This window comes from Chrysemys picta, chromosome 11 (genome assembly GCF_011386835.1).
Source record: "Chrysemys picta bellii isolate R12L10 chromosome 11, ASM1138683v2, whole genome shotgun sequence".
NCBI classification, from domain to species: domain Eukaryota; kingdom Metazoa; phylum Chordata; order Testudines; family Emydidae; genus Chrysemys; species Chrysemys picta.
The window spans coordinates 32,231,999-32,248,413 of NC_088801.1; the positions used below are offsets into that span (position 1 = coordinate 32,231,999).

Sequence of the window (16,415 nt, forward strand, 5' to 3'; positions counted from 1 at the left end):
TACTGGGTGAAATCCTGTGTTCAGCAAGAGTTGCATGTGCTCAGCAGCTCTTAGGATTTGGTCTCGTTAAAATAATAAATGAAGTCTGTCACATTCAGTTTTGCTGCTGAAAAAAACTACATTGACTATTGTGAATGGCAAATGATAACACTTATATGTTAGAGAGACAAGGTGGGTTGGGTAATATCTTTTATTGGACCAACTTCTGTTGGTGAGAGAGACAAGCTTTCAACCTTACACAGAGGTTACCTGAAGAACTACTCTGTAAGCTTGAAAGTTTGTCTCTCTCACCAAGAGAAGTTGGTCCAATAAAAATATTACCACACCCACCTCATCTCTCTAATATCCTGGGATCAACACGGCTACAACAACAGTGCAGTACTTAGATGTCTAACTATTATGCTTGATTTGTAGGCAAAGCCAGGTAGTTTGATTTCTAAATGGTATCATTTGAACCTGCAATTAATTGTGGGCAAAATTATTTGTGCATGGAAATTGGAAGCAATTTCTAAGAGTCAGTCCTGTTGTTTCCCCATGTTAGATCAAATGTAATGTATTAATGTTTAATATTAAGTACTTTTAGAATTTATAATTAGACATATTCCTGCCCTGAAGATGACAACAATAAATAATAATAATAATAAAAATAAAATATAATAATAATTAATCGTATTAAAACACAAGAAAAGTAAGTGGATCTATGCTTTAGGAAAGTTATATTTAAAAGTTTTCTTCTGTATTTAAGATCACTCTTATATTAGGAATTGATATTGTGCTAATCTTTTTTTTTTTTAGCTGAATATATTTTCCTGGTATGTTCAGTACTAGAACTGCAGGCTCTCCTGGCACTGTCTCACTGCCTACAGGCATGAGCTGCTGCGTAGGCAGTACCCCTCTATATGTTTCAGAGCTTTAGTGCCATATGCAACAGGATGAGGCATTTGATCCCCACTTAAAGGTCACCTACAAAGGGAGGAGAGGTTGTCTTCTTTTTTGCTTCTTTGTGAAGTACAGATAAGACATGAAAAGTTTGTTTTCTTTAAAAGTTCCCTGTATGTTTTATACATTAAAAGTACCAGGGTTTTCTTCCCTGTTGTTCCTGGAAAACTCTATGGACAGCTGCAGAAGTAGGAGAATTATGATGTCATAGATACATGACCATGAGAACAATTTTTATTCAGGCTATTTAAAACTTTGTTTTTTGCTTGGTTTTGGTAATACTTATTTAACTCAAACATCCATAAATGGTGAGAAGAAAAGATGTTTGTTAAAGATTCAACACCCACTCACACACCCATGCCCCAAGCTCTTTAATTAACAGATGAGAAAGCTCCCAATCCACATTGGGAATTTCCAAAAAGTCCTACAACAAACACAGAAGAAAGAACTCTTGACACTATTGATATTTTTAAGGTAAAGAAGCATATTTTTTTAAAAAATAGCCTTTCACGACTTTTCTCCATTATTAAGAAGCAATAAAGCATACAAACCCTACCTGAAAAAATCCATTCCAAGTTCTAAGATAAGATTTTACAATATATTTCAAACAATTTTTAGCAGTTGCTTTTGGATTTCATTTGCTATCTTTCAGATTTTCTATTTTTAAAACATTTTGGTTGGCCTTCCTTGACCCTGCCCCAGAATTTCAAATGACAGCAGCAATTATAGAACCACTGACAACAGAGGAACAAAGATGATGCAATGATATAGTTTGCTGCTACTATAAAACATTTTCCTCCATCTTAAAACCTGAGGGACATAGTCTCCTCTCAATCAGTCCATCAACCGGAGTTCCATACTTGAATGTGCACCTCAGAGAACTGAAAATCTAGTATATAACCCTGAGCATTAGGACTGGTTGACCTCCCAATAGACCTCTAGCTTCAAGATGGTTCTCTGCAACTGAAAATAGATGCGACTGGAAACATCTATTTAAAAATAACCCAGTAATTTTGAGTTTCATTGTTTCCCCAGTCATTCCTTTACTATTCCACCCTACCCTAAAAAATGGTTCTAAGGAGGGATGGGGAGGAGATAAAACTTACATCTTTGCTGAAGAGTCCAATCCAGAGAGGGTAATTGTGAATAGCAGCCTGCACAGTAAGAAAAGCCTGTTGGTACTGATCTGTGATGCTAACGAGCTGCATGTTTTTCTGTTTGCACTCCCGCAGTGCATCATACCAGGACAAATTCTTCAGAATTACTGTGTAATGGACATTTTGATAGGTCAGTGTTTCATTAAGGACTTGCTGTGTCTGGTTGTCAGCAGCTCCTGTAAATAATCAAGAAATAGAAGCAATAAGTAGGATAAATACTGCAAAACATTTTAGTTCTCAGTTTCTTTTGTAACAACAGCAGCAAAACTCATTCAAATTTCTTTTGGGAATAACCATCAAAAATAGAATTAAAAAAAGATTCATAGACTGTTGTAGACTACAATTTTACTATATCGGAATCGATAGAGTGTATAGCTGTGGAAAAATGTAAAGCTCTTTTTAAATGTAAATGTGTAAGTCCCTGTATAAAAGTTTGGTAGAAAGGCAGTAACAGCACTACTGGGCTTTGTGGCTTTCCAGATTCATTCAATTTAACTCAAAAGAGTTTAAGTTATTAGGGGAAAAAACATACTCTCTGTGCGAAATTAATGTGAAACTGTGGTAGCCTTCCGCAGAACTGCGCACAGATGTTGTGAAATCAACAGGGGCCATGCATCTCTGAACAGTCTGAGGGAGACAGGAATGAGTCAAGTAAAGAGCCATCAGATTCATTCTTATGTAAATCTAATGGGCAATAAACCTGGTACAGGCAGCTCTTCCAGCCAGGACATTGCAAGAGCAGGCAGAGAGGTAATAGAGTTTGCCTCCATAGCATGTGCTCAGTTTCTTGCACAAAGCCACCTGACTTGTGTATTGTGCTGGAAGTGGTGAAATTTACCATTTGGGTTCTAATTATCCAATATTATCACAATGAGCTGCATTAATTTCATCCAACCAAGTGATGCATGCAACTATAAAAAATGCAAACTTTACATGGATGGGGAATTAGAGCATGTGGATCTAATGATTCCAAGAAGTTTATGGGCTGACACCAGAGCTAAATTTGGCCCTACAATTTTGTAAAATGTGCATTGGCATCTAACACAGAGGTGTCTCAGGAATACAAAGGCTTGTCAAGGGAAAAAATTACTCTGTATAAATAAGAGCATACAAGTGACTGATGAATAGGCTGACAGACCAATACCCAAAAGACAGAGCCATAATATTAATTTTATGTTTATGCACAATTTGCAGCTGTCAGTGGATTAGAGAGGTGACATGAAAGAAACACAATGTTTGAACTAGTTCATGGCTGCTGTCAAGTGCTTCTATGTAGTAAACAGCTTCAAAAGAGAACTGTGAGACCAACAGAGACCTCACACACTTAAAGGTTAATAGTAAAGAGTTAGGGGGGAAATGTACATTTCCCAAAGATGAAAAAAGAATATTGCTGATGTTTACAAGCATAATTATCACAACCTTTTGAGATAATCATTAAATGTCTGAGATGCAGAGCGGCTCCAGGGTTTTGGCTGCCCCAAGCAGCCAAAAAAAAAAAAAAAAAAAAGCCACGATCGCGATCTGCGGTGGCAATTCGGCGGGAGGTCCTTCGCTCCAAGCCGGAGTGAGGGACCATCCGCCGAATTGCCGCCGAATAGCTGGACGTGCTGCCCCTCTCCAGAGTGGCCGCCCCAAGCATCTGCTTGACAAGCTGGTGCCTGGAGCCGGCCCTGCTGAGATGCCAAGGAATCCGAGCTGCTGACTCCCTTGCTTCTGTGACAAAGGTGACATGAAAACCATAGGGCCACATTGTACTTGTCCAAGGATGCCATGGCAGAGTGGAAAAAGTCTCCCCTGTTGCAGCATCCTGAGCTGTGGCCAGGCACAACTGCAGTTTCTGCAAGAGTCGACTGAGCGCTCCTTCCCTGCATGCCTGGGTGTTAGAGGCTTAGCAACCCAAGAATAATGGGGACCATATTGCAGCAATCACTGCACTTTCCCTGAATGTCGTGTTTCCTTTTCTGGAGAGAAATATATTTATAGCAGCTGCACTCTTTTATTGGAGTCTTACAAGCATTTTTAATGTTCAGAGCCTTTGCAGTTCATCTTAATTTTCTTTTTTTAATAATTAATAAAAAAAATCCCCTTCAGATTTTTCAGACTGAATCACTGTCCTTCCCTCCTTCAAATGTATAAATAGTTATTTAAAAGGATTTATACATAGCAGAACATACCCCAAAGATGGATGTACCGCATAATAAACCCTTGGCAGTTAAACAGGAACTAAGGCTTTGTTCAGATTGGGTAATTGCCCTGATTCGAGTAATCAGTGGGCAGCCACCAACATAGCTGCACTGGAGCAGCACCCCCTCCCCAATCCTGAGTATAAATAGGAAAGCCACACACTGTATCAGTGGAGCTGACCCCTGCTTGAAGCCAGGGCAAGTTGCACCAATGCAAATTGTGGCTCTCCTTGTCTACACCTGGAGTTTGCACTAAGGTAGCTAAACAAGTGAGCTGAAATCAAGGCTAATTCCAAGTGTAGATGAGGCCTTATATTATCCCTTCAGTGTTAAAACTCACAGGAGATGGTTAAGTGGGATTAAAACTCTGTGTGGTTCTCCTCACGGAGTTTTGATCACGTTGTTCTGGGGGAAAGCAGTCATTTGCTCCATTCCTCACTGAATGAAACAAAGTCCATCCCCAAGCCCTGTAGGTCCCCAAAGTGTCCAAAGAAGATCAGGGCCATTCACTGGGCCCCCGCCCCCTTCACTCTCAGTCAGCGTAACTCCACAGGAACTTCTCTATCAGGGCCTCCACTGCCAATGGCTTTCCCCAAACACCTCTTAAAGGGGGTTTCACACTGTGGATGGTGTCATGGAAAATGCAGGCATGGGAAATTTTTCAGGAGGGATGAGGTTTGTCCTCATGGCCCCACCACTGGATGCCCAGTATGGGCCTGCTCAGTCCCCTTCTTGAGGTGCTGTGTAGAGGGAGATTGTGGTGCTGTGTAGAAGGAGATTGTGCCTCAGGAGAGGTAATATCTCTGCATGAAGGGGCTTCTTGGCAGGTGGATATTAGGGGCACAGTCAGCCTTACCTGCTGGCTTCTGGCAGATACCCAAAAAATGCTCCTCAGCACAAGGCAAGAAATTCCATGTTCCAACATATGAAGATTTGGGGTTGTTGAGCATTACACCACACTGGTTGTTTATCTCCTCATCAAACATCTGAAAACCAGAAAACTCATCAAGTTCATGTATGATACAAGCATTCTTGTGTGGAGAGAGCGAATGAAGATCTAGTTAGGAGAATATACTTCTCTTAGTTAGTATGTGCAGAGCAGTAGTACAACACACAGCTAGTTTATTTTGCAATGTTACCTAGTTGCTGGATTGTTTGTTTGTGAAAAAAATTACCTGGACCCACTATACTCTTTGAAAATTATTGTTAATCAGTGGCATTCCATTATGTTTCTTATGCTGCTCAATGAACAGTGCAGCCAGGAAAACAATATGTATAATGGTTTATGGATGTATTCTGCAAATAACTGAACCAAAAACTATATAGTAACATCGCTCTGCTGCCTACATTTTTATGGAATGTGGCATCTCAGCTACATATTGGATATGCAAAGAGACTGAAGAGATTTCAATTTTTACATCCCTTTCCATTTTAATAATTAATTAGTGTTCAAAACATATCATCTGAATAAAGATACAAAGAGCTCAGTCATTACTGGTCACCATGTCTGCCAATTAAGAATACAATTTCTTGGTTTGGGACCTTTACATGTTTTTTCTCTTTTGTTATTTTGATACAGTTACCAAAATACCAACATTCTATACTTTTTATAGGACAAAACATCAGCTGGATTTGTATATTCAAACAGATAACTTACATCAAGTGGAATCTTCCTTAGCCTTCCTCTCAGCAATGGGTGAAAGTTACTGTACAGCAGTCTACTGCCATCTACCCATTTGTTTTCCCTTGTGCTGAAAAAAAACTTCAAACCAATCCAAATGTTTTCTTCCAAACCAGGAAGCAAGGATGTTAAAAAATCTGTTGGGCAGAAAAATAAATATTTACATACTATGATTTAGACAACCACAGTAAACATTTGAAAAACAGCTTGCATAAATAAGATAGTACAACCCCCATCTATATTAACTTAATTTCCCACCCTAGTCCTTGAAAATACAACAAGCCATTTTAATAGAGAGTATTAAGTGTTTTGCAATTTTATCATTCCATCCTTTCCCTATCCGACAAGGACATTATTTAAACAAATCATTTGAGAGGATTAGCCTTTTAACAGGCTAAGGTCTAATTGAGGGCCAGGAGATGAGTTTAACTTGTTTCTGTCTCTCTCCTCCTCTCCCTCCCTGTCATCAACCCTGTCTCCTTCCGTCTCCACCCAAATTTCCGAAGGTGCCTCCTTATTGCTCTGTAAGACCTTCTATTGACTTCCCGTAGAAGCATCAAAAGTGGGCTCCATGTCCTCTTTGAGAGGGAAGGGATCAGTTCCAATCGAGAAAGACTCTACTCAGGAATCCCAAGCCAGCCACTCTTTGTTCTCTTTGGCAATGCCCACTATTGGGAGAGGCTAAGAATGCTTAATGTGTGCCAGGGCTTGCCAGGGCTGACCCTCAGCACCCCTAGGATTGACAGTTCATAGCCCTGGGACCTCTGGGCTTGCTGCATCAGTTATGAATGTAAAATAATTGCTTGAGCCCCAGCACCTCTTTCATTACAAATTAAGCACTGAATATTAGTTAAGACATTTAGAACTAGCTACCAGCCATATGTTAGCTAGCTCCAGGCTAGTTCCAAGCTCTTTTCCTAAACTAGACAAACCCATTAAAGGTTAAAACCTCTCAGGATTAGTCACTATCCGATAGCCAGCTACAGAAAAGGCCACAGTACATGAGGGATGGAGGGAAGGCTGGCAGGAAGAGGTGGTTACCTAAGTTGTGGCAGAGCTGTCTTTCTCCACCACAGCTTTGCCATTGCACTGACTTGCCTGGCAGACAGGGCCGGCTCCAGGCACCAGCGCAGGAAGCAGGTGCTTGGGGCGGCCAACGGAAAGGGGCGGCACGTCCGGGTCTTCGGCAGCAATTCGGCGGCAGGTCCCTCAGTCCCTCTTGGAGCGAAGGACCCGCCGCTGAATTGCCACCGAGGAATGCTGCTAAGTGCCGCCAATCACGGCTTTTTTTTTTTCTTTCGCCGCTTGGGGTGGCAAAAAAGCCTGAGCCGGCCCTGCTGGCAGAAATCTGTCACCAGGACTAATTTATTATGCTAAAGATCCTTCAGTCAATTGAAATGAACCTCCATTTACACAATCATGCTAAGAAATGTTTGAAGCAGAATATGCTTTTCTAGGGTTAAAAGAGTTCTGAATTGCTCGTCTCAGTCACTTGAGTTCCAGTGTGGGTCCATCCCAATGCTGTGATAGAGCAGCAGACTGCTCTTCCACTGTGCACTGTTAACTACTGAAGTGGCCTGCCTGGTCTACTTTCTACATTCCACTGCATTGAATTGACTTGGCTGGAGGTCACTTACCTATACAAATAATGCTACACATAATATAGAGCTCTGTTGTGAGCTACATCTTCAGACATATCTGTAGGCAACTACCTGCCCACTACACAAATACAAATGTATTAACAGATGTCTCTCTCAACAGATAGGTAGTCAGACACATCTGTAGACAGCTATTTCCAGCAAATGTCTTTTCTTCACTGCATTCACCTCAATGAGGTTTTAACTTCTGAAGTAAAGCTTGGAAACTGCTTTAGACATAGTCCCTCCACTCTTCATAAATCTCTGGTAGTCTTTGCAATTTCTAATTCTCTTCATATGCAAGGATATGAACAAAAACTGGTCTTTGAACTGGTTCTTTTCCTTTTTCCACGGTTTGCCCATTGTGTGTGCATTTCCCATTCTGTGACAGGCAGAATTCCTCTGACACAGTGCAAATAATTATAATTAAAGGCATTAGTTATAGGTTTTTATTTTATTGTGAATTTTTAGAATTATTTCAGTAAGACTCAAAGTAATTGAATGATTTTACAATCAGATAACGCTGCCACATAATTCCCAGTTTGCTGCATGATTCTGTACAGTTCTGCTGCATAGACTGGGGAAGAGGCTTGACATATTATTTTGGTCTAAAGTTCTGCATAGTATAAAGAGCTTTGAATTTACCATCATACCTTGTTCTGCTTGGCTTGAGATTGATGGAAGAGTGCCTCCAAAAGTTTCACATAATTCATTGGCTTCTTTAAATGTTAAAAATCTGTGTTCTATCTTTAGAAAACACTGCAAAATAAAAATGGTAAAAGCTTATGCAATGTAGCAGGAGTTCACTTTCTCTTTACGATTTATTGTATCTTAGAGGTAATTCATAAATCAATGACCCTAAAACCTTCACACCTCACTGATTTTGCTTTCTGTGAGAAAGTATTAGAAATGCAAATATAAATAAATGCATTCAGGCTCTGATTCAGCAAGGTGACTTTAACAGGGTGACTGTCCTGTTAAGGATAGTAGGGACTAAGGGTCAGTAAACCCTGTTTTCCTTTAAGATTCCTAGGACTTTTGGACCAGATGAAGGCCTACAGAAGAACAGAGGCAGGTGTTGGGAGAGAGGAAGATGGTCCCAGAGACATAGTTAATGCTTGGGGGAAACCAAGGCTACTGTTTCTTTAAAGGCCCAGAAGCCTTGTAGTGCAGGGTGGGACAAGGTTCCCCTCTCTCCCAGCTCAGTGGGAGGAGCCTGGAGAAGGAGGGCAGCATATAGCTTCCTCCTCTTTCACAAGAGGGCAAGGATTGCCATCTGCTAATCTCTCTCAGCCCAGGGCAGAAAAGGGCTGAACTACAAAGTGGGGGAGGCAGCTGAGAAAGAAGCTGGTTTTAAGGCATCAGCTACCCTGAATTAATACAGATTGCAAGAAGAAGGCTTTTGGACTCATGAGCCTAGGAGAAGGAACTTGATGGAACTGATGCAAACATTGAGAAGGAGAGCTGTGGGACACCTGAAAGAATAGGGGTTGGGGCTGAGAGCTACTGAGTCCTCTGCAAAGGAGGGATCTGGTTTAAACACTCTGGCCTGAAAGTGAGGCTTGGTCTACACTACAAAGTTAGGTTGACGTAATGCAACTAATGATGATTGTCCTATATTCCCCCTTTACCTTGTTCTGAAACAAAACCCATTCTTTAGGGCATCCTCCTTTAGGGGGGTGATATTCTGGCTCATGTTTCTCCAGTAAGGATGCATTAGATTTTTCACATATGAAGGGCAGTTTCAGATTGCAGTTTATTGGATAGTCTGCAGGAAATATAAATAAAGTTATTATCCGTATTATGATAATGACTATGATGTGCTAGGTGCTACGTACACTTGTGGGAAAAGACAGTCCTATGTAACTATAACATATAGCTGCAAATTATGCAAAGTAAAGTATTTTAAAATGACAGTAGAACAAAGCATAAAAAATTAAATGTCTGAGAAAATATCATATTGATAATAAAGGACCAGATTTGATAACCTTATTCACTTTCAGTAGCTACTTACTCTACAAGTTGTATCACTGACTTCAGTGGAGAAATGTGGAATAAAGTCCTTACATTGTAAGTGTGGGTTTCAAAATCTGTCCCACAGCGCAAAAAGTCATTTGCTCCTGGATCTTGTATTCAATATTGCATTCTGGACAGAGCTAATATTTTTTATAATAAAGAAACAACCTTACCTCTATACCAGCCCTTCGAAGAAATATACCAACAATCCCTCCAGAATCGATCATGGAAACGTGGAAATAACTGTAAACTAGATACAAACATTTCAGAGTCAATCCCTGACAAAAGATGCTCTTTTAGGGGGAAATCCTGCGCATGGCAGCAGAACTAGCATGCCCCTGCTGCTTGGGAGAGAGAAAACTTCAAGGGCTTACACATATAAAGGGCTTGCCTGTGACCTAATGTGCAAGAGGTTTAGGGAGAGGGCTACTGTAGGGGAAAGTGGGCGGTAGGGTCAGCAGATCTGTAGTGATTTGTGTAGTCACGGATCTACTCACCAAATCAACCCTACAGAGAAGGTACACAACAAGAGCTTTGCCTGGCTACTCAGGCTGTACACTAAGGAGCTGTCTAATTGTCTGTCCCTACTGCAACCCCTCCTACATTATCATGCACTGTGAGGATAACAAACTATAGATTCTACATTCTTCTGTTCTAAATTATTCTTTTTAAAAATGTAGCATTTTGCTACTTACGCATCCTAAGATTTTCTTGGACCGGAAGGCCCTGTTCCTTAGCTGCAGCTGAGGAGCACACAGTGCAACGCAGGAGGGTTGTATAAAGGTTGCTGTAAGACATCTCTGCATTTCCCTGATCCTAGATCAACGCTGTGCCAGACTATGCCATAAACTAGAAGCAGCCTGAAGGCTGCTCTAAATTACACTGCCTGCCAATGGCACCAAGGACCAGTGATCCCCAGGGCACAAAGAAGCCCTGGGTAACTCTCAAGCCAGCCAAGGGGAGGAGTGGTGGTGTAGGAGCCTTATCCTGTTTTTACAACACCAAAGGATCCCCTAACCTAGGGTAATCTTCCTGTGGCTGGGCATGGCAGAAAGCAGAGATGAGGACAGAGGATAACTTATCCAATTTCATATGCTCTATATGTAAATATTTTGTTCATGGTTTTTAACTTACAAGATGAACTGAAAGTTTTTTGTTTTGTTGTTTTCTTTAATGGAAGAGTAAAATAATGTAAAAACCTCCAATCCTGTTTCAGAATTCAAGTCATTAATGGGCTACATGGGCAGGCTTAAAATCACAAATAAAAACATTTTAAATAGGAACCGGAAAGCGTTAACTGTTAGGACCAGGGTTCAAGCTTTCAGGGCTTCTAATGATACCACTAACATATTAAGTCCCTGGCCATTCAAAGACTTATACCTGTGCAGAAGTCTTTGGAGATAATATCTGCAAAGCACTTTAAAGACATGAAGCATCATATAAGAGCTAAGTGTTATTATTCCTGATTTAGGTGTTAGAAATGTTGCTAACCTTCGTAGTGGGAACAGCACTCTGTAAACATTCCTGCTTGAATTAGCTGCTAAGTCCTTAGTTCAAGTATTAAGTCTACACATATATTCTGTTGATTATTTATTATACTCAAGATCCCCAGTGTCCTAAACTCCTCACCAAAAGAAATAAAGACTCAGTCGGTGCTCCAGAGACCTTATACTTTAAATTTGAGATGGCAAGGAAAAGTGCAGGTCATACGCAGATAAAAAAGGGGGAAGGCAAGAGAAAGGAAAAGAGTCACAATTATCAGATAATGTGGTTTTGTTAACAAGGTTTTTCAAAGAATTATTTTATACTTTTTGTAGCTAACCTGTCAGAAGTGAGCTTTGTTAACAATTTGGGATCATTCAATAGTCATTTTAAAAAACCCACTTATTTCACTAAATTTTTCCCCATACAAGAAATGTCAACAAAAGTTTATAATAATGTTGCCTGCAAATAGAGTACATACGGTGAATGATGGCTACTTCCACGATCCATGTATTTCAGCCACCACTTCTGCTCTGCACCTGACAACTGCAAAAATAAACAAACAAACAAATAAAAAATATAAACAACTAGATTTTACCACCATGTATAATATAATATCCCAAGATAGACCACTGGTCTTCATCCACCCTTGTCGCAAAATTCCTTTTGATGTAAATGGTTTAACAGAAGCAGGACTGGAAACTTACAAGTAATATTCTTGTAAATGATTCAGAAATTCAAGTGATTAACTTCTTGGTCTGGGCTATAGACTATGCATGGGGAATTTGCAAATTCTAGTTCATAAAGGGGCATTGTCAGGTCAGATATTTTAAAATCTCAAATCTGTTTCTAGTAGTTCTTTATTATTAAAACCAATACTACATTCAAATATATTTTCCCACTGCTTACTATATTTTGAATGTTTACATTTCACTCAGTTGGGATCGTTAAATCGGGCTAATCAGTTTCAACGTTGGGTTCTCATACACAGGGGTTCTCCAATTTTTTTCATGGTAGGTCACATCTCAATAGTGATCTTAATGACATCTTCACATCTTGTGCATCCTGTCCTTCATAAAAGCATGTACCATCTACTCTCCCATTCAAGATCATATAATATCTTTGAGGCAACTACAGCAATTACTTAGATGGAAAGGTAATATAAGGACAGATTTTGTGTATTTGTAGCTGTCTTTAGTGCAATACGTTTCTTGACCTTTTTGAACAGAGATAATCTTACTGCCTTACATACTTCATTTTGGGACGGATCCTCTGGCCCAGCCAAGTAGCTCTCAGTGCACGATGAGGGGGAGGAATAAAGGGTGGTTTTAAGACACCTTTGCTAAGAACAGGAGGGGAAAAAAGCAGTGCATGAGCCTGAGGATCCGGCCCTTAATCTTTTCCTCCCATCTACATTGTTTCTCTCACCTGGAAACAAGGGTGAAAGCTAGCTCTCTGTGCACCAATAGAAAGTGCTCTTTGGACCATCAAAATCCCCTTGACCAGTATGGGAACCTCTGTGCCAGCACAATGAAGTAATATTTGCATTGCAAAGAGCACGGAGGAAAATTTAAAATAAAGAATAAAATGGTTTTAATTGAAATGAAAGTACAGTACTGCAATAAAAACTTTCGTAGGGGCCAGATCATGCCCTTAGGATACACGCAGTGATGGGACACCTCTGTGCATGGAGCCATCCTTCCACACACAGAAGGTAAAGAGAACTACTGTCTCTGTGGCAATATAGCCCTTTCACCCAGGCTGTGAGGAAGCCTTTCTGTAGGTGGGAGGGGGGGAATGAGGCAGGCTGGATTGATGTGCCTCTTCTCCCACTACTGCACAGAGAAACAGAGATTATATATAGAAACAGAGCCCCCTCTGCTATTGGAAACATCTTAAAGAGGGGTTCCAGGCACTTGCTCCAGTGTCCCTAACAACTCCAGTAGAGTCACACTGCCAGATGTGACACATAACTCTTGATGGTGGGGGGAGGGCACAATTTAAAGGTATGGGGGGCACGTAACTCTTGAAGGTGGGGGGCACGTGACCACCCATGTGTCGCCTCTGGGCTGAGGAGCAGCAGCAGAGCCAGAAGCACTAGGGTAATGGCAAGCGAGCACCTCAGGGAGCATCTCATGGCAGCTGGGCTCTGCAGACAGGGGCAAGCTCCAGGGGGCATTGCCAGCCGGCACCAGGCTCCTTCGGGTGCAGCTCAGGCTGTGCTGCCTGCCCTGCCTGGGGAGTGCGCAGCTGTGCAGAGGTGGCAGAGGTGGCCTGGCGGAGGTGGCCAGTGTGGAGAGCCAGGCGCCCAAGTGGGCCGGGCGACTCCCATCAGCTTCTGATCTGCCAGCTCCTGGCAGGAGGACAGTTTTCAAACTGTGGGGCATGCCCAGAGTTCGAAATGCTCTGTGCTAAATGGAAGGCAGAAATGCGGGGGCGGGGACATGACCCCACGTGCTCCCCCCCCCATCGCCGTTGCTGCCACAGAACCAGAGCACAGCTGCAAGGTAACCAAAGCTGGTGTGAAGTCATAGAACCTTCTTGTGGATGACCCTGTGTCTCCAGAAGATCCTCCAAAACCATGTAGGATCTGCAAAACTGGAGGGTCGGACTCACGAGTTTTATTTCCTGGGGGCAAACCCCACCTTAATCCTAATGGAACAATTCTAAGGAAACTCCATGAGGGGACCCTGTTAAATTCCCACTTCCAATAAGTAAACAGTGATGTGATGTCTCAATGACACTGAAAAAAGGCAGTAACTGAAATATGGCACTCTGAAGTCTTTTTATTTTTTTTAATGATTCTCACAGAACAGCTGATTTCCTGATTACATAAACTCTCTGCCCTACAGGGACTGATCACATCTGTCTATTGCTGATTTCTAATATACTCCTCTCATTCAGATAATGGTGTGATGTCTCCATGTTGGAACACACATATACAAAATACTATACAGTGTTACACCTCTGTCTGAATCCACGAACAACGGAATGTATATGGTAATCTTGTCACAACATCTTGCTGTTTGGAGCTTGTGTTCTGTTATTACGATTATTTTAACAGGCTGTTTTAAATTTAAATATTTAAATGCAGATTTAAAGGAGAATAAAACAAAACTGATTATTTCCTCTTTCAACTAAACTTTTCCTTTTGCAGGCATTTTAAAAACTACTACGGGTTATATGCCAGTGAAAAATTAAGAGAAAAACATTAACACTCTTATATTTGAAACACTTGGAACAAAGACAATTTCTGATGTACAATGTATTTCATTACCTTTTCTATTTTGGTTAGGAGTGCCCTTAGTTTTGTATAAGAGTCCACAGATGCTAAGTCACTATCATTGTTTGCACAGTAGAGAGCAGCTTCTTGGTAGCTCAGGTTTTTATCTGGCACAAACCAAAATTCAGCTCCATCAATAACAAGTGGTGGTCCATGAATTCCATCTACATCTGGAGAAGAAAACCACACATACACACATGGCATTAATCCTGACAAATGATTACATTCAAAAAAGGAAAGGGCTGGACAATCTGGGCCTGATGCTGAGAGGAGCTGTATTTACATCTCCCATTGAAATTAATGAGAGCTGAGGGTGTGGGCCGGTCTCTGAATCAGGCCTTTGGTGTGTCAGCATGATCTTCACTAAGATCAGAAAGGATATATAGTGAGAAACACTAGACACAAGTAACTGAAATGCATGTAAAAACTAAATCTGTTTACCTGGTGTATACCACTCTGGTGTCTTTGGGGTACTACCTGTTCAGGAGAGAAAGAAACAATCACTGATTTTGCATTCCTGATACACATACTTCCACTGAAGTCAATGGGAGCTTTGCATGCATCAGACTTAAAGTTATTTTTTCTCCTTATTAGAGATGTGTAAGCACCAAAGCTGACACTAATAATAATGCCATTTCTCCCCACTCATAGGCACTAAGATTTGGCATTTTCACTGAAAATTTCCAACAAGTCAAGGAAAGTTTTATGTCCCCAAAAGCTATTTTTCTGACCAACTACAATAATTACAAGAAGCCAAAACTACTAGATGCTAAAACTCCTAACTCCTCACAAAAACAAGTGGATCTGTGCAGAACCCTCATACCATCCTTTCTCCACCCTCACCAGAGAAACCCTTTTCTGTGTACTTTGCTACTCTGGAGACCCAAGTCATAAATTTTACAAGGAGATTAGAGGCCAAATTCAAGTCTGGAGGAATTAGCTGTCCTAGCTGTCCATGGGGTTTTCTTTTGTTTATAAATACTGCTTATACATTTTAAATAAAGCACATAAATGCTGGAACACCATGATCTGTATCTCCCCACCACACTAAGATATCTACATTCCCTGTGGCACATTTCTCACTCCAAGGGAACTTAAGGGGTAGAAGCAAGGTTGGACCCTAGAGAAGTGATACAAGGTCCTTCCCCAGTAATAGTTTATTTGTGAGTGTTTTGTATGTTTATATTTCTATGAACAGGAGCCTATGAGACATGCAAGGGATTTCAGGCCCTGTCCTCGTGTACCGTTATGGCCAGTTGGGTAGAGGATGTGGTAAAGTACTGGTTGCCAAATTTATTGTGCCCATATCCTTCTTTTCCCCAGTAGGAAAAAGACACCCAACAACCAAAAATTGTGAATTTCACACAACTTTAGAGAATATAATCGCAGCTGTTACTCATACTTCAACCTTATACTTCCTATATCAAGCATCCTTTCAACTTGATAATAAACAGCATTGCAAGTGTGACAGCCTCTCCTTATTTATTTAAAATACACAAAGTTCAAGTCTCGCTCTCACATTCTAAGGACTCCAGGTCTCAAGATTATTTTAATGCCTTCTGAGATGTTTGTTTTAAAGTCAGAGATCCTGGGTTTACTGTTAATGATGACAAAGTGAAAGAAGTAATTAAAGACATTTTAAACAAAAAACAGATGAGAGTTTAGATGAATAAATGGATGTAAATGAAGCTTACCTTTTGTTATCTGGCAAACCCATTCAAGTCTAGCATCACACTCGAAAGGTTTTAAGTAAAAATCCAATTGTCTATCATCATGGAAATGAAGTCTCCAAAAATACCTCCGTGATATTCGAGTAGTCTGCATAAAAGTAGGGGGTGGGAAACTGCGTTGGTATACTAGATACAAACTTCTGGAGCAATAAAACTGTTTATAAGATACCTTAGATATCCTTGATGACAGAAGTCATCTACCCTGTTGCCAATCCTTTGCAATTTTAACTGAATTTTTAAAATGATAAAATATAGGTACAGCTTCAAAAGCAGTCTCTGAACAACTAGAAATTACAAAGCAATCAGT

General features: G+C 40.7%; 1 protein-coding gene across 1 annotated transcript in view; it reads right to left on the reverse strand.

Annotated features, from left to right (window-relative positions):
* The window catches only part of LY75 (lymphocyte antigen 75), a 73,404-nt gene that overhangs the window by 21,240 nt on the left and 35,749 nt on the right, over nucleotides 1-16,415 (reverse strand). The window contains exons 16-25 of the mRNA XM_005309418.5: nucleotides 16,073-16,196; nucleotides 14,820-14,855; nucleotides 14,373-14,548; nucleotides 11,577-11,641; nucleotides 9,787-9,863; nucleotides 9,229-9,365; nucleotides 8,251-8,356; nucleotides 5,937-6,097; nucleotides 5,136-5,265; nucleotides 2,046-2,272 (exon numbers count right to left, since the gene is read on the reverse strand). Of these exons, the coding sequence (XP_005309475.4) occupies nucleotides 2,046-2,272; nucleotides 5,136-5,265; nucleotides 5,937-6,097; nucleotides 8,251-8,356; nucleotides 9,229-9,365; nucleotides 9,787-9,863; nucleotides 11,577-11,641; nucleotides 14,373-14,548; nucleotides 14,820-14,855; nucleotides 16,073-16,196 (1,239 nt within the window). The remainder of the gene's footprint in view (nucleotides 1-2,045; nucleotides 2,273-5,135; nucleotides 5,266-5,936; nucleotides 6,098-8,250; nucleotides 8,357-9,228; nucleotides 9,366-9,786; nucleotides 9,864-11,576; nucleotides 11,642-14,372; nucleotides 14,549-14,819; nucleotides 14,856-16,072; nucleotides 16,197-16,415) is intronic.